The 19,326-nt window shown below is 42.9% G+C and overlaps 1 protein-coding gene across 1 annotated transcript in view; it reads right to left on the reverse strand.

The window, feature by feature from the left end:
- Positions 1 to 514: 514 nt before the first annotated feature.
- The window catches only part of LOC121873619 (protein pygopus-like), a 77,455-nt gene continuing 58,643 nt past the window's right edge, over positions 515 to 19,326 (reverse strand). Inside the window, exon 2 of the mRNA XM_042377259.1 lies at positions 515 to 1,018. Coding sequence (XP_042233193.1) covers positions 515 to 1,018 — 504 coding nt within the window. The remainder of the gene's footprint in view (positions 1,019 to 19,326) is intronic.

A 19,326-nucleotide genomic window follows, 5' to 3' on the forward strand; every position in this document is an offset into this window, starting at 1 on the left:
GTTACCCCCTACCCACCCACCCGCCCAGATCCATCCACCAAGACCCACCCACCCACCCACCCACCCACACATTCCGTCAAAGGGAAGGTTTACGCCGTTGTCCTTAAATACAAAGCAAGTTAATCTTCTATTATGGGAGGAAGATAATGTCACTCCTCCATCCTTCTTGGAGAGGGATCGAATTAGCCATAATCCCTTACTAAGGCAGGTAAGGCAAGTAATAATTACCTGGTGTTCAAGCTAGGGGTTGAGTTACCCCTGCAGCCTGTCCTAACTGGGGGAAGACGGGGTTAAGGTTGCGTGTTGACAAAACAAGACTAAAATGGACGCCTACACAAACACATCAAGGGTAGGTAGAGCCACACACGGGGCTCTAACAAAGACCGCAGGAGAGCGACCTAAGACCTGCGCCTCCCGCGGTCACTTTGACAGTTCTTGTTGGTGTAGGACGAAAGAGCAGAAAAACTGGTAGTAATGGAGAGTAATGGCCTCCCATTCATGATCCAGCACACGTTCACCTTTCCCTCTCATGCTCACAGTAAATGATGCTTGTACTTACCATCTTCTGTACGTCGTGTGCGTGCGCGTCCATGGGCGTGGGCGACGGCGGTGCGGGCGGAGGCGCGTGTGGAGTGGGCGTGTTATGTTGCGGCGTGGGCGAGTCTCTTTGAGTGTTACTTATGGTGCTCAGGCCCTGGGTGAGGTGGGAGAGCATGGCGGGCAAGTGCGAGGTGGTGTCCATAGGCGTGGGTGGTGCGGGCGGCGTATTTGAGGCTGAGGCTGAGGCCGCCGCCGCCGCCACCGCCGCCGCTGCTGCTGCTGCTACTGCTGGCGCTACTGGCGGGGGCGTCGGGGTAGTCTTCTTGAGGTCTTGGGCGTCGTGGGGAGGCACAGAATGAGGAGGAGGACCTTCTCCACCCACGCCCAAGGGACCTCCAGGCAGCCCTCCGCCTCCGCCGCCTCCACCTCCTCCCCCAGGACCGCCTCCTCCCCACATCTTCTCCACCGTGCGGTAGAGCTGAGGAAGAAGAAAAAAAAGCGATAAAAATGGTGGAGCATAAAGTAGACAGTAAACAAATTAATCAGGTAACAAATGAGCGACCAGCATAAAGTGTGGTGCGGGTTCCCTCAAGATAAGGCCAAACTCCGCTCTCTTGCTGCCGTAATATGTGGTCCGCCTCGCTGAGGGGCTCTGACACCTCTGTAAGTCTACGACAAATAAATATAACACAAGTATATAAATCTTCCCGAAGGCGTAGATAAACCCGCTGCTAAAAACTGTGAGAGGCGGGAATCTAATTATTTCTACGTGGAGCAGCGCGCCACCCTGAGTTCTAGCGTAAAGATTCTCATTTAGAGGACCAACACCTCCAATTTTATATTTGCCCGTTGCTAAATTCTTGCAGCATTTTCCGTGCCAGTTCAGAATTAGTGAACTAAGTGAATTCACACGATAATTTATCCGGATTTATTCGGGGAAAAATGAGATTCAAGCTGACAGCCTTCCAAGTCCGGACTATGTTGTTCACGGTAAAGACAATATGAATCACGCTAGTTACTAATTACCCAGCAGCACCACCATCATGCACCCCACGTTGGTTCATACCTGTTACTGATGACCACATGACGCAACCAGGTACCAGAAACTCCCCCCATGACAAAGAATATAATGCTTGACGTAAATGAATAACGCAATAGCTAATGACAATAAAAATGAGAAATAACGAGAGAGAGAACAGACAAACTGAAAACTCAGATATGATGACGGTAGACGAAAAAAAGAGAGAGAGAGAGAGAGAGAGCCTTAAATACAAAGTCACAACACGAACTCCTCCATTATACAATCACCACAAACACCAGAAAGTGGTGAGAGAGGGGGTAAGAAGGGGGAAGAGGGAGAAGGGGAGAGGGAAGAAGGGAGAAGAAGGGGAAGGAGAAGGTTAAGATGAGAGAGGAATAAGAAGGAAAAGGAAGTTGTCATTGGGTGTGAAGATGGAAGAGAGAGAGAGAGAGAGAGAGAGAGAGGATGGTCCCAGTGTGCAGAAATAGTTGGTCCCCCGGCGGATATAGATGAGGTGTGAAGATTGAACACGAAGATAATTTCGACAGTGGAAGAGACTGAGACTTTCTTGTTCTCTGGCCTCCTGGGTGGTCCTCCTTGACTGCTGTCTCTTCCACTGCCTTTTTTAATCCACCAGCTACCTGCCGTCATAATCCACCAGCTGCCTGCCTGCATAATCCACCAGTTTCCTGCCTGCCTGCCATTATGATCCACCAGCTACCTGCCTACTAGCATGAATTACTAGCTATCCACCAGCTGTCTGCCATTATGATCCACCAGCTACCTGTCATAATGATCCACCAACCAATTGTCTCCCTGCTATTATGATCCACCAGTTTGCCTGCGTGCCTACCTACCCCTTCCTTATCCACCTGCCGCCTCTGCCTACCCTCTTTATCAAGCTCTCCTCGTCTCGATTTCTAACCCATCTATTTAATATTCCCTTCCATCCTCTCTCTCTCTCTACCAATTTGTTTCCCCGCTTGTTTATATACATTTTTCTCCCTGTCCTTCTGCTTCCTTGCCAATCTGTCCTGCTTGATCCATTGAGACTCTTGCCAAACTGTTCCCCCCCTGCCCTGTTTGCTCCTCTCCTTACCACAATTTACATATTTTATCTTTTGAGTGGACCAAGTCACCCTATTGTGTTACCTGCTTACTTGGAGTACTGATATCCCTGGTCTCCCTTTCCTCCCCCACTACCTGCTTAACACCTATTTTCTGCTCTGTCAATCTGTGCTGTTTTCTTGTTTATGTTTACTTTGGTTTATTTCTTATCAATCTATGCTTCTTCTCAACTGTTCTGACTGTTGGTTCCCTTGCCTGATTGTCTGTTGCTCTTCCCTCCTACCCTCTGTGTCCCTTCCTCCTCCTCCTCCCCTTCCCTTCCCCTTTACTTCCTTCTCTCCCTCTCCCCCTTGCTGTGCTGTCTGCTTGCCGGAGCACTTGTCCGCCTCGAGGGGATATTGGCACTCCAGCGCTCACGTCATTTATTAATGGCTCCTGCAAGTGGTTTTACTTTAATTAACAAACGGTGAATTTTTCTTTTTTCCGATGGCCGAGGGAGAACACAAGAATACCTGTGCATCGGTCCCTCCCTCCCTCCCTCTAGCGCGTGCCTCTGGAGCTGTCGGCCTGCCCTGCCCTACACACACACACACACACACACACACACACACACACACACACACTGAACCCCGTCCATCCTCCACACATACACACAGCCCTATCCTACCCCCCTCCCACACACTGACCCCCTTGCTCCCACATACACACTGGCCCCCGTCCACATACACAGTGACCACCGTACACACAGACACACACACACACACACACACACACACACATGTTCATTCCCCTTGTTCATCACAATTTGAACTAATCTTCACTTCAGGGGACAGGTTTGTGTTGTGTTCATCGGTGACTCACATAGTGGGGACTCGCTTCACTTGTTCCCGAGACCTTCATTGTCCCGTGGCGTTAGTGCTGAGAGAGATTACTTATGGTGGTGGTGTAAGGGATGATCGTGGTATATTTTTTTTAATTATTGTTGTAAATTCTTCAAGTCGCTTATATTACATTCGATTATTATCTTATACTATCCCCCACCCACCCTACACCCTACAACACCCACCCTACACCCACGTATTCTCTTACACCTTCTGTTCTCCTACACCCATAATTCCCCTACACCTCCCACAGATTCACTCTCATCTACACTTCCAACTCAATTTAACTCCAGTACACTCCCATTCTCTCTCTCATAGTTTAACACCCATATTTTCCGTTCCCTCCTACACCTATCTACACTAACCTACACAATCTTTACATCATTCTACAAGCTCTGTCTCTCTTAATATATTTACACCTCTACTTCCACTCATACCTCTACACCCCAGCCGCTTCACACCCCAATTCTCTGGACGAAAATAAACATGTGTTGGGTGGTAGTAGTGGTGGAGATGATGGTGGTAGTAGTGGTAGTACGTAAAATTGATGGTGGTGGTGGTGGTGGTGGTAGTAGTGGGGGTGGTGGTGTAAGGTGTTGGTAGTAATAGTGGTGAAGGTAGTTGTGGTAGTTGGTGGTGGTGATGGTAATGGTAGGTAGTGGTTGGTGGGTGGATATGGAGGGAGGGAGGGAGGGAGGGAGATAGGTAGGGGAGGGTAGGAGGAGGAGGGGAGGTAGGTAGGGGAGGGTAGGTAGGTAGGTAGGGAGGGTAGGGAGGGTGGGAAGGGAGAGAGGGTTAGTAGGGAGGGAGGGAGAGTCTTGCAAGCTGGCCAACACTGTTTACATTGGCACCTGACCCCCTGCAGTGACCTAACAAAAGGCTAACGCTTTCCGGGATCAACTTTAGCTATTGGTCATACAATAAGTCACATACAGGTCAAGTCAAGTCACAAACAGGGTAAGTAGAGTCACAAACAGGTCAAGTCAAGTCACAAACAAGGTAAGTAGAGTCACAAACAGGTCAAGTCACAAGCAGGGTAAGTAGAGTCACAAACAGGTCAATTCAAGTTAGGTCACAAAAAGGTCAAGTCACAAACAGGTCAATTCAAGTTAGGTCACAAAAAGGTCAAGTCACAAACAGGTCAATTCAAGTTAGCTCACAAAAAGGTCAAGTCACTAACAGGTCAAGTCACTTACAGGGTTATTGTACATGAGAGTACAAACATATAACTTAATTAATACATAAACTTATTAAATTATTTAAGATTATATGTAACTAATTATCATTCCACAGGTTAATTAGCTAAGTTAAATAGTTATTACACGTATAATATGTAAACTTTTAACCACAGCTATAATAAACGTATATATATGCAGTTATATACAGTATACACTATATTATATTATATAGTAATTCAGTAAAACTATACAGATTACTATACGTAAGGTTAATGATAATCCAAGTTATATATACAAGAGATTAAATTAACTATATACGGGTTATAGTGTAGTGAAATATCGAAAACTATTAATATAAACTGGAAAAAATAATATAACAGACTCGTACACATCTCACGAGCATTCAAAAGAAGAAAATATAGCGAGGAAGACTTTTAGATTTTAAGTAATATATATCGTATGTAAGGAAATTTTACCTCTGTAGCTACTGTAAAATATCACCAGGTATTTGTTCAGGTTACTCACACACGTTCAACTATTTTCCTTCAAACGTTCACATCTTACACAGTTTCCAATAACACAGGTAGCGTCAAGTAATAAAACCTTGATATACCTTTCCCGATAATATTGTAGAGAAAATGTTTCCCCCCATCTTAGTTTTCCATGGTAGTGTAAGAAACGTTCAGGGTTTATTCACTTTCCATAGTTATTGTATAAAACGTTTGAGCTTATTCATTTTCCATGGTTACTGTAGGAAACGTTTAAGTATATTCACTTTCCATAGTTATTGTATTAAACGTTTGAGCTTATTCACTTTCCATGGTTATTGTAGGAAACGTTCATATCTTACACGTAACCCCAAAAGCATCTCACAAGAACCGTCTCAAAAAGTAAACAACGAGCGCCGCCATTATCTTAAATCTCTCTGATAATATTGTACCGAGAAAGTTTATCATCTAATAAGTCTTAAAAACAGGACGCAGTAAAGCTGAGGACCTCGACCATTTAGTGAGTCAGGTCCCTCTCCACCCCTTCCCCCTTTTCTCCCCTGGACTGGCTTGGAGCACCGGGCAACAAGGCAACACACACACACACACACACACACTTGCAGCCAGGCGACCCCAGCCACGCAGCAAAGTAGCGATATTCCGTTTTTACAACTATAACCGACCAATTAGTCGCTAACTACCTCGTTAACGGCCCATTACCCGCCCACGCTGGACGCTCAAATCACCGGTTTACTCTCAATTAGTCGTTAAGTAATGAACCAGGCGTTTAATGAAGATTTCTCGATACAGACGATGGTCCGTCGAGGGAGGAGGGTTTCTTTTCTACGATGTCTCTTGCGAAGGTTTCCAGCTGTGATGAAGAGAGAGAAAAAACAGAGAATCCTTCCGTCTCTCTTTGTCACTGCTGAAGGAACCTGTCATTTGAGAACTGTCAAGCTTCAAGTTCAGTCATGGAAAAAAGTTCTGTCAATCCTCTTCCCCATCCATGAACCCTGAGATTCATGAACCTGTGAATCCAAGACTGAATCCGAGACATCACATAGCACACCATCTATGGGCCCAACAATGTGTCAATGTCTCGGATTCACTGGTTCATGAGCCTCAGGGTTCATGGATGGGAGAGAGATGACAGATATGACTTTTTCCATGACTGTAACTTGTGTTGTATAATCACTCTTCGCAATCCTAACTAGAAACCTCCAACCTGACTAGAAACCTTGGAGTCTTACTGTAATAGCCGAGGTTTCATCGTAATTAGAAACCCCTCAACTCTGGCTATTAAAGTACAGCCCGGTTTCTCCCATTTAAAAAAAAACAAAAAAAAAACAGGAGGCCATTAATCCCATCCTCCCTGTAGAAAACGATCTTAGATAACTTTAAAGAGAAACCTTCCCTACACTCCCTAACCATACCGGATACAGTGACGTCTCTATATACCGTTTAATAATAATAATAAAAAAAAAAAAACACTTCACGTCAACCTAACTCAAGAAAAACTTCTCTCTTATCCTCTACCTACAAAAACCTTAATACCTTTCTCCATTTTCTACCTACAAATGGGTAAATAAGTTAAATCGTATACCGAGTTAGTATATGTAAGGTTAAATAATAATCCGGGTTACATACAAAAGATTAAACTAGTTATATATGGGTTATGTTGAAGATAAATATATTCCTCCACTCTTTCGTAAATTGAACTAAAAATTGACAACGTAAGAGATTCGTTTCAGATCTTAATTACCTTTTTCTTTTTGTCTAGTTGAGGAATTAGCCACAGAATTATACCAAAGACAACAATGAAGTGAGACAGGGATTGTTGACTGGTGAAGGACATATCGTTAACGTCTCCTGCTATGTTATAAGAGCCGTTTCTAGTTACCATTCTCCGAGACAAGACATTAGTTAATTCTCTATAATGGATTAGTTAAGTCACTATAACTGATTAGTCTGGTCTATAATTAATTTGTTGAGTAAAAATCCCAATAAGTGATTAATTAATTCTTTATATTGATGAGTTAAAACTCCAAATAGTTAAGTGGTAAAATTACATAAGATTATTTAAAACTCGATATAAACTAGTTTAATCGCTGCATGGATTAGCTAAATCACTCCATTGATTAGTGACAGCTGTAAGGATATTAATTACAAACTCTAAATGGATCATCTAAATCTCTATAAGGATTAGTTAAATCTCCTGTCTAAAATGCATATCAAAGTATATGTGTATATATCACTTAAACTTTACTCCTTCGACGTTTAAAACCGGAAAAACTATATAACTAGACTGAATATTAATTTGCCTTCCTGGAAAAATCGGTGTCATTTGATATTCTAAAATTTACACGTATATGAAGTTTAATTATCACGTTAAAATTCAGTCAAACTTGATATTCCAGAAGTAAATATTGAGCTGCTGGTGATGTCAAGATTCGAACATCTCTCCGGAACACCTGTGAGTCTTTTTATGAAGCTTCGAATAATATCCCGACTAACAGGTATGATGTGTGTGTGTGTGTGTGTGTGTCTTTCATCTCCAAGGAATTAATAAGTAATTTTGAATCACAAGAAGGTTAAACCCCCAAGGTTATTTTAACTCGACGATTAAGAGGAAATAAGCTGGGCTTGGGTGGATGGCTAATGCTTCAAGTGATTCGTATTTTTGATAGTTTCTAAGTATCACCTTGAGGGAGTTGAGACGTAACTATGACAGATTCACAACCTCATCCTCAAACTCCGAGCAATACCTTGAATGAATCTACGAGTCTTCATTGTTGAGGATTCGAATCTTATCACTGAACAACTATGAACCCCTGTTGTGAAAGCGGTAAAACCAACACCACTACAACTACAGGAATGCTTAATTAAAATATCACCTTAAGAGTACTACTATCATGTGTGCAGGTGAGAAGGTATGATTATTATACACGAATAACCTGAAGTAATTATTTTATAGACCTGAACACCAACTCATAGTAGAGACAAACGCCTTTAGTGCATAGATCTAAATACCTCATTAATGTAGATACGTCGTTGTGTGGTGACGCTATGAGTTATTATCTGAACACCGCCAGAGGCAAGATGTGTTTCCCCCTAGTCAAGTGTTCCTACAAGCTGGGGGTCGTCCTCAACACAGACAGAGTTCCTATAAGCTGGGGGTCGTCCTCAACACAGCCAGAGAGTTCCTACAAGCTGGGGGTCATCCTCAACACAGTCAGAGAGTTCCTACAAGCTGGGGGTCATCCTCAACACAGTCAGAGAGTTCCTACAAGCTGGGGGTCATCCTCAACACAGCCAGAGAGTTCCTGCTGGGGTCATCCTCAACACAGTCAGAGAGGGCAAGCTGGGGGGGGTCCTCAACACAGCCAGAGAGTTCCTATGCTGGGGTCAGTCCCTCAACACAGCCAGAGAGTTCCTAAGGCTGGGGTCGTCCTCAACACAGCCAGAGAGTTCCTACAAGCTGGGGGTCGTCCTCAACACAGACAGAGGGTTCCTACAAGCTGGGGGTCGTCCTCAACACAGCCAGAGAGTTCCTATAAGCTGGGAGTCGTCCTCAACACGGCGCTAGCAACACCCCCTTAATACTCCACAGCTTTGTTATACGACCCCCGGAGACCCAGACAAGAAAACCAGTATATTCAGATTAATGGTAAAATTACGATGGTTTCAACGAGCGCTCCGACAGCCGGGGGCAATTTCATTTTGGGACCGAAATTGAAGACGCAAGATTAGTGAGAAAACAACTGGTATTCCGAGACCTCTCTTATTTACTGACGTCTTAAGTACAGTCTCAAATGGAGGGAGATGGAGGGAATGGATGTGGAGGGGTAGGGGAGATGGAGAGGAAGAGGTTGTGGTGTAGAAGAAGGAAAGGGAATGAAGAGGAAGGTAATGGGAAGGAGGAATGGAAGGCATACAATACACATTATATTAAAAGGGTTATTGTCTGTCTGTCTGTCTGTCTGTCTGTCTGTCTGTCTGTCTGTCTGTCTGTCTGTCGGTCTGTCTGTTTGTCTGCGTCTGTCTGTCTGTCTGTCTGTCTGTGCCTATCTATCCATCTAACTGTGTGTATGTATGCGTATGTATGCATGTATGTATGTGCGTGCGTGTGCGTATATACGTATATATATGTGCATATGAATGTGTGTGTGTGTGTGTGTGTGTGTGTACTTCCTCTATAAGTTTGGGTCATAATGATGATGATGTCAGACAAATATTTACCTAATAATAATCAGTTTTACGTCAAGTGTTTTTATGAGGCTGTTAAACACAATAGAGGTTCAGGGATTAAATTCATAAACAACAACTAATATTTTTGGGGGGTTGAGTCCTTCAGTTAGTATATGAATGAACAGTATGATGAGTGTGTGTGTGTGTGTGTGTGTGTGTGTGTGTGTGTGTGTGTGTGTGTGTCTCAAATACCAGTACCGGGAAGATAAATGCAAAGAATTTCGACAACTTAACCCTTGTGCAACGCTCCTGAGACAATTAGTATTTATTGGACAAAAAACACCATGTATGTATGTATGTATGTATATATATATGTATGTATGTATGTATGTATGTATGTATGTATGTATGTATGTATGTATGTATGTATGTATGTATGTATATATGTATGTATGATAAAAGAAGAGGGAGAGGGAAGAAGAGGAACCAACTAATACATAAAAGAAGAAAATAAAACGAAAAATAAAGAATCACTTAAGTTTTACTCGACAATTATCATGAACTTCCTCTTCACATTATGACACTAAAACCGCACACACGCACGCACGCGCGCACACCCACCCTCCTGCCCACACACACACGCACACATAGACACAGAGTAGCTGACACGAAATGAATGAATGAGTCTCTCTCTCTCTCTCTCTCTCTCTCTCTCTCTCTCTCTCTCTCTTACAAACTCTTGTCTGTCTGTCTGTCTGTCTGTCTGTCTCACCTCGTCTATATCGCAGAACCCTACATAACCTCCCCACCACCTCTCACACACACACACACACACACACACACACACACACACACACACAGAGTTACAAAAACAATAACAACAACAATATAGACTCATGAGTGTTTTATATACCATCCCCTCCCAAGTGCCATGAATCACGTCACTGTGGCACTACTGGCACTGTCTGTTAGGAGGAGGGGGGGAGGGGGGAAGGGGGTAGAGGGGGGTTAAGACACATGCGAGTACAGAGATTGACTGAAGTCGTTCATACTTGTGCTTTGTCATAGAGTTATCGCTAGACTCCACAAGGCAAAGGCTACAGGGTGGTGAGAAGGTCATACGAGTATACTTAGTGGGGGAGGACGGAAGGAAGAGGAGGAAGGAAGGAAGGAAGGAAGAGGAGAAAGGAGTGAAGAGGAGAAAGGAGGAAAGAAGAGGAAGGAGGTGAAGAGGAGGATGAGATAAGAAGAGGAGTCCTTCACTACTTGCCGTAATGCCTGAGTCGCCTTCGTGTTGATGTGGTAGTGAACGAGGCGCTACGTGCGGTCGTATGTGTGTGTGTATGTGTGTGTGTGTGTGTGTGTGTGTGTGTGTGTGTGTGTGCGGTAGTATGTGTGTGTGTAACCATGTGTGTGTGGGTGTATGTATACGTGCATGTGTTTAAGCATGTATGTGTGTGTATGTATCTATGTATCCGCCTACAGCCGAGTTATCCTAAGTTAGCATGAATACTTTCATCATTACTCTCTCTCTCTCTCTCTCTCTCTCTCTCTCTCTCTCTCTCTCTCTCTCTCTCTCTCTCTCTCTCTCCATCATTTACTGTGTGTGTCCCTCAGGTATAACTTACACCTAACTCTCTCCCACGTCCGAGCAAACTTCATTTTTTTTTCCTTTTCCAAATTTGAAATGCGAATTTGCAATCTGAAATTCAAGCTCTGGCATTCCGTTGTTTGTGTGTGTGTGTGTGTGTGTGTGTGTGTGTGTGTGTTAATCATTCTACTTAAGAATTCAGGGCAGAAGATGGCTTTATCAACGCCCACTTAAGTATTTATTCTGTCTGGAGATGACAAATGAATGGCTGGAACCTTGATGCACGAGTAACCGCGTCTGTAACTCATAACCTAGTGAGTGTATCATCGTCTGTAACTCAAGACAAAGTGAGTGACTACAATATCGCCGGTAATCACAGTAATTCAGAGACAACAAGTGCCTGTATCAGCACAACTAAATGCTGATATAACTCACTAAGACGAGATGAAAGAAATGTGAATGAAATGAATGACGAAAACGAAGGAAGGAACATCTCAAACAATACTACCTAATAAACTGAAAGAAATTTGAATGAAGACAACGATATCTTCATCAAAACCAATAAAATGAAAGAAGAAGCCATCTTAGCCTAAAATGAATGAACGAAGTCACACTGATATCAACATTTAATATAAAGAATTTAACCCCAAACAAATATTGAATGAAATCAAACTAATATCAACAATGACAGACAGAAATTTATCTCGGCATCAACATCGAATGGAAAAAAAAAGGTTACATTTAAAATCAACACAACGAGTGAAAGATAATGATCGAAGCTGACAACGATGAATGAAGGAAGTCATTATGCTATCAAGTTTAAGCATACACAAGGCGGTGAAATCAGACTTAAGCCAGATAGAGTATAAACGAGACACTAATACTGCAACAGGAAGTAGGGAGATGAGAAGGAAGGAGGAGGAAGAAGGAGGAGGAAGAAGAAGGAAGGAGAGAGAGAGAGCCTTCCTCGAAAGGTACCATGACCTGGGGTGAAGGAGAGACGAAGTAAGGGAGGGAGGAGAGGGAAGAAGGAAGGTAAGAAAGAAGGGAAGAAGGAGGGTGAGGGAAGGAAAGAGAAGGAAGGAGGATGAAGTGAGGGACGGAGGGTTAGTAGGAGAGAAGTGGTTTCGCGTTGCACTGTTCTGTCAACGCCAGCTTTGGGCCGGGATTATACGCGCCCAATCCTGCTAGTCTACATTGATACGCTTGGGGGTTACAACGCTTCTTAATACACATCATTGGACATGTTTTTCTGGGAGGGGCGGGTGGGGGTTCTTGTTATTGTCGTGCGCTAACCATCACACCTCGTTATGGCCATTATCAGTTGGAGGAAGATGGTGATTTCTGTTAATTTTTTTCATCTTTAGAGAACTTTGTAAAATTATAAAGAGTTGGGTTAAAAATTATACAACTGTAATCTTTGTAATTGATGTAATTAAGGAGACTAAAAAATATTACAGAAGCTCCTATAATTATGTATCTTTGAACTTAAGATCTCGAATTTATTTTAATGTCTAGGTTAAGTTACGTTAGGTTAGGTTAGGTGAGGAAAAAACAAAAGAATTACTCAAGATTTGTGTTTTTTGTTGTTCAAGTCAGAAAAAAAAATGTTAGAATGATTTTAATTTAATGACTGAATAGAAATGTGTGATTGTGTTATGGTGTAGAGGCACCATCAACACTTACAACATCTTTACCACCAATTTCACCACCTCTACAACCATCTTTATCATTCCACACCACCGCCACAACCACCAACCACCTATCACCTCCACCACAACCACCCACCAATCAATCTCGCCACCACCTAACCCCACACTCTTCATCCACCACAACCCACCAACCAACCAATCACCTCCACCACAACCCACCAACCTCACCACCACACACCACCACCCACCAACCAACCTCACCACCACCTAACCCCACACTCTTCATCCACCACAACCCACCAACCAACCAATCACCTCCACCACAACCCACCAACCAACCAACCTCACCACCACACACCACCACCACAACCCACCACCACCAACCAACCAATCACCTCCACCACAACCAACCAACCTCACCACCACACACCTAATATACGGTCCGCCACAGCACATCGCCCCTAGAGATCTTCCTATTTTTAAGCTATTTAATCGAATCCTAAATGAGGAGTGCTGTTGCAAATGAACGAAATATTCCGTCGGTTATTTTGGCGTTCAGCTCATCATGCAATTTGGATAATAGATCAATCCATGCATGACAAATTGCATTAATACCTCTTTCGTTCTTCCTGTGACTTCTGCTTCACTGATTGGCTCTTGGTCTTGTTTTATTCTCTGTCTGCCTCTCTCTCCTTCTCTCGTTGTTTTTCCCTGTGTTTTCGTTTATTTCTTCCTGTTTGTTCCCTGTTATTTCTCTCTCTTTCTCTCTCTCTCTCTATATATATATTTCTATCTGTCTGTCTTTGTCTGTCTTTGTTTGTCTTTGTTTAAGGTGTTTGTTTGTTTCACCTTGTTGTTAGTGGGGGTGTATCGTTGTTCATTTTTCTTTAATAGTTTGTCTTTTTTGTTTGTCTGTGCGTCTATATGTGATTGACTGTCTTGTTGTCAGACTGAGTTTCTTTATTTGTATATCTTTGTGTTTGTCTATCTGTCAGTCTCGTCCAGTCTGTGTCTTCATCTGCCTCTTTCTGTCTCTTTCTCCTGTCCGTTTCTCCGTCTCTTCTTCTCTCTTTCCTACCATGAGACTTTCCCCTCTTTCCCAATTCATCCCCCCACTCCGTCCTATTCCCCTCGAGTCCCCTCTCCCTCCTCTTCTCCCCTTGTTTCCAATTTCTCCCACTCTCTCACTCCTCCCCTGCGTTCCCTACTTCTCCAGCGCCCCTTCTCTCCCCAGCACCCACTCTCTCTCCCCAGCACCCCCTCTCTCTCCCCAGCGCCCCTCTCTCTCCCAGCGCCCCCTCTCTCTCCCCAGCACCCCTCTCTCTCCCCAGCTCCTCTCTCTCTCTCCCCAGCACCCCTCTCTCTCCCCAGCGCCCCTCTCTCTCTCTCCCCAGCGCCCTCTCTCTCCCCAGCGCCCCCCTCTCTCTCCATCACCCCCTCTCTCTCCATCACCCCCTCCCTCCCCAGCACCCCTCTCTCTCCCAGCACCCCGCCCCTCTCTCTCCCTAGTCTTGCTCTTCCCTTCCCGCCCCCATCACCTCTTACACCCTTCGCATGCAAAAAGGGGTAAAAGAAATATGTAGTCTATATCCACCCAAAGTAGTTTAACTAACGAAGACAACACCCAGGGTTTTAAATGTCCCTAACAATAGCAAACAACGTGGGGGCCACTAACCCAAAAAGGTGAAAAGGGTGAGGGTAGGGTGAGGGTAGGGTGAGGTAGGGGTAGGGTGAAGAGTTGAGGGAGTGGGTAAGTAGGGTAGGAGGGGGATTGAGGTAGGGCGAGGTAGGGTGAGGTAGGGGTAGGTAGGGCGAGGTAGGGCGAGGGGGAGGTGAGGGTAGGGTGAGAGGGTAGGGGTGTAGGGTAGGAGTGAGGGTAGGGTAGGGTGAAGGTAGGGTGAGGGTAGGGTAGGGTGAGGGTAGGGTAGGGTAGGGTAGGGCAATAGTAACAAGTTCTCCTGGCATTCACTATGATGGTGATGATGATTATGATGGGTCTATGGCGTTATCTTATTGGTCAATGATGCTGCGTGACGTTTTATGGGGAGGTTTAATCATTCCTCATTGGTTGGTGCGTTGCTGTGTGACCTTGCTGGGTTTATCTCTTTCCTCATTGGTTAATTAAGCTTCTTGACGTCATTTTGGGGGTTATCTTATTCTTTATTGGTTGTTATGACGCTGCATGACGTCATCTAAGACATCTCATTTTTATTTAGTTGTTAATATTTCGTGTCGTCTTGTTGGGGTATCTCCTTTATGTTATTGGTTGAAGAGGCTTCGTGACGTCATGTTGAGGTATATCGTGTACTTTATTGGGTGATAATACTTTATGACGTCATCCTTTGTGTCTCCTATATTTCTCATTGGCTGATGACATTCTATGACGTATAGTGTGTATCACTGGCTGCCGATATTTTGTTACTATACAGCAAAAGATTCTCCTGTAAATCTCATTGGTCAGCGATGTGGTGACGTCACGTGTAAGGTGTCTCATTGGTTGGAGATGTCTAACGTTACGACTTGACTATTTAATTCTACCTTTTAGTTGATGATTTTGGTGACGTCATATTGTTTACGTTCCCTGACGTCACATGTGTGAAATGCCCTTGATTGGTACATCTTTCTTACGTCTCTTAATGTATAGAGATACACTATGACGCCTCTCGGGTCACGACAAAGAAGATTCTGTGACGTCACCATATCTTTAATCATCCAAATTTTCTTACGATTTTAGTATTATAATCTAAGGTAAATTTTTAAATCTATAATCCTTAAAATCGAAATAAAATGGATAAATTTTTTATAGTAAATTATATAGAACTGGGAGGATTAGACCCTATAATCTTTATTTTACCTGAACAAGTATTGATTAACTATACTGATTTGCTAATCTTCTGGATAATCTAGTTCTAGTGTTAGAGTTACTAGGATTGTCTAATCTGTCATCAAATTTCATAGATTAAGTTTAAAATTATAATCATCTAGTTCCCTAATATAGCTAATCACACCTGGTGCTTAAATAAATATCTACAGTCACTTCCAACTTGCAAATTATCCCAATCACCTAACCAGTAATTAACAAAATACTAATTACTTTCATCCTTTACATAATCTAACAACCAACTCTCATTATCTTCTTTTATTTCTTTCATTATTAAGTACTTTATTTAGGTTAGGTAAGGTTTAAGTTGGGTTAGGTTAGGTTAGGTAAGGTTTAAGTTGGGTTAGGTTAGGTTAGAGTTAACATCCCTTCAAATTAATATCTAACTTGACCTCTAACCTCCAGATGACATTTGACTACCTAATTCTGAGGACCTCCTTGACTTCTCACCAACCTCCGCTGACCTCTCACCCACCTCCCTGTGATCTCTCTTCGACACTTTGGCCTCTCAAGAACCTCTGTGGACCTCTTCCTCGCCCCCCCCCTCCTCCTTCACCTTACTCTGGGAAACCTTCATACACCCCTATCTAACACCCCCACCCCCTCTCACCCCAGCAGTAACACCCCCCCAGCCTTCCCCCAGCTCTCACCCCAACCCAGCAGCCCATCACCCCACAGCTGGTGTAGGAATGTGTGGGGGCAAAAGAGTGTGTGTGGAGGCAAGAGTGTGTGTGGGGGGGAGGGCAAGAGAGTGTGTGTGGGGGCAAGAGTGTGTGTGTGTGTGGGGGAGGGCAAGAGAGTGTGTGGGGGCAAGAGCCAAGAGTGTGTGGAGCACCCTGACCCACCGCCTCCAATATTGCCACCCTGCAGTTTTGCCTTTGATGGCGGAAAGAAGTAATATGGCAGAGCCGCCTCCACAACCTATAGACATTGTTTCCTAAAGTTCCCGATTATTGAGCACTACTGAGCATTGAGCATTGGTAAATAGTGAGCATTACTCAGACACTGAGCATTAGCAAATATTGAGCACTACTGAGCATTGAGTATTAATAAATAGTGAGCACTACTGAGCATTGAGCATTAGTAAATATTGATCATTACTGAGACATTGAGCATTAGTAAATAGTGAGCACTACTGAGCATTGAGTATTAGTAAATAATGAGCATTACAGAGACATTGAGCATTAGTAAATAGTGAGCACTACTGAGCATTGAGTATTAGTAAATAGTGAGCACTACTGAGCATTGCGTATTAGTAAATAGTGAGCATTACTGAGACACTGAGCATTAGTAAATAGTGAGCATTACTGAGACACTGAGCATTAGCAAATATTGAGCACTACTGAGACATTGAGCATTAGTAAATATTGAACATTACTGAGACAGCGAACTTAAGTAAAAAATTATTAACGTCTTCTTCACTTTCCACGTAAAATTATTCATGTTCTCTTATATTTTTCTACATAAACTCAAGTCCACGATTATTGACCAGTACTGAGCATTGAGCATTAGTAAACATTGACCAGTACTGAGCATTGAGCATTAGTAACCATTGACCAGTACTGAGCATTGAGCATCAGTAAACATTGAGCATTACTGAAAATTATTAAATATTTTCAACAACTTACTATGGAAATTTAGTAATCTCTTCTATAAAATAAACGCCTATAGAAAATTACTATCGTTTTACACTCTATATACCAGGATAACTATCATGGTATTGTTACTTACTAAATATTTACACAAGACCAAAGTGAAAGTTCTATGTTATTTTTTAATGCCAAAATAATGCCAATATTAAACCAAATATCTTGAAATTATGGTAACGAAGAGATTTTTTTTTTTTTTTTTAACGAGTAATGGTTTGAGTGCAATGAGTTGAGTGCGTTTGGTGGTTTGAGTGCAATGAGTTGAGTGCGTTTGGTGGTGTGAGTGCAATGAGTTAAGTGCCTTCTGTCTTTACCTCAAAATATCTACAATATTCATCATATTTTCTTGGCCGTCAAAATCGAGTTGAAATTTTTGGGTCACTTTTACAATTTATTTCTACATTTCATTCACTAAACAGTTTTCATTATTAACGGGTTTTGTAGCTAATTCTTGCATTATGATGAATATTCAGTTTATTCTTATGCAAATTTCTTGTGTGTTTATCTAAAAGTGTATCTTATTCGTCTTAATTAGGAGAGTAAATTTATTTTTCGTTTATTTTACTATTATTATTATTATTATTATTATTATTATTATTATTATTATTATTATTATTATTATTATTATTATTATCGTAGACAATTAGGTATGTAATTCACCTGTAATAAATCATTACATCTTGTTATATTAAATCACAACTCATTTCCTGTCATTTACAAGTTCTTTATTGCATTTCATATTTTTGCTATTGTTAATATTTTATGCTTATATTTAAATTCATCCTCTAAAAAATATCCCATTTTTAACAATTTGTCTTTTATCTGTTGCTAAATCTTAGAGTGAATAATGCATAATGATCTTTGTATTTGTTACTGTTATTATTTTGTTAACTGTAGTGAAGGGAAGGTTTGATCTGTACTAAGAACCTTCCCTCCCAAGCCCCTTCACTGCCACGAGGAGGTACTGCAGTATTTTCCCTCCCTCCTTCCCTCCTGCCTTCTATGACCCTCCACCACAAGACGATATACTAATATTTCCCTCCCTCCCTCCCTCCCTCCCTCACTTCCCTCTCTCACCTCCCTCCCTCACCTACCTCCCTCCCTCCCTCCCTCACCTTACCCCTTCCTAAGACCCTCCGTCACCAAGAGGCACATCGTCACCTCCTCTCCCTCCCTCCACCAGAACAGCAACAGCACCTCCCTCTCTCCCTCCCCCACCAAGACAGCAACAGCACCTCCCGCCCTCCACCAGAACAGCACCTACCTCACTCCCTCCACCAAGACAGCAACAGCACCTCCCTCCCTCCATCAAGACAGCAACAGCACCTCACTCCCTCCACCAAGACAGCAACAGCACCTCCCTCCCTCCATCAAGACAGCAGAAGGGGGAGGTACAGCACCACCAGCAGCTCCTAGGGCCACGTTCGCATAAAACTAACAACTCAATCACGCTAGAGAAAAATGGCAGAGAAGAAGACTCTGAGTGACGGGGCCGCGGGAGCATAACCATGACGTCGGGGATTCTTGTAAACGCCTTAACGCCCACCTCAACTACCCACCGCCCACCCACCCAGTGTTGTTCAGAGTACCATGAACGAGAATCATACACAATATTGTTCAGAGTACTACGAACTAGAAACCATATACAATGCTGTTCAGGGTACCACGAACGAAAAGCATACCTAAAACACTTATACGTATTTTTTTTTTCAGTAAATAATCTGGAATAGTTATGATTTTATGGAACTAGACTCTGTAGAAAAGAGATGTTGAGACTTGCCAAAATACCTCAAATAAACAACAACAACAACAAGCAATAATAACAAAGAATAACAAGCCATCTATTTTTTTTTTCAGATAGGATGAACCAAACTAATTTAACCTAACCATCATTACTATCTAGGATCGTTTCGTTCGTTAGATGAAGTTAAAAGCTTAGGTTAGGTTGTGGGTTAGGTTTGGTTGTGGGTTAGGTTAGGTTGTGGGTTCAATTGTTAAAAAAAATAGGCAAGTCATTCTGTTCGTGGACCTTTTCTAACATAAGACTTGTTATACTGTATACTTTGTTGGTGCGTCGTCGATCAGGTGCTGGGGAGGGGGTGGTGGGGGGGAGGGGGTTATGATGCCCTTAATTGCCTTGTTTGTGAAGAGAAGAGTAATTAAGACGGGTAGATAATTAGGTTGTCTTG

Source organism: Homarus americanus, unplaced genomic scaffold (assembly GCF_018991925.1).
Source record: "Homarus americanus isolate GMGI-L3 unplaced genomic scaffold, GMGI_Hamer_2.0 scaffold50608, whole genome shotgun sequence".
NCBI lineage: Eukaryota > Metazoa > Arthropoda > Malacostraca > Decapoda > Nephropidae > Homarus > Homarus americanus.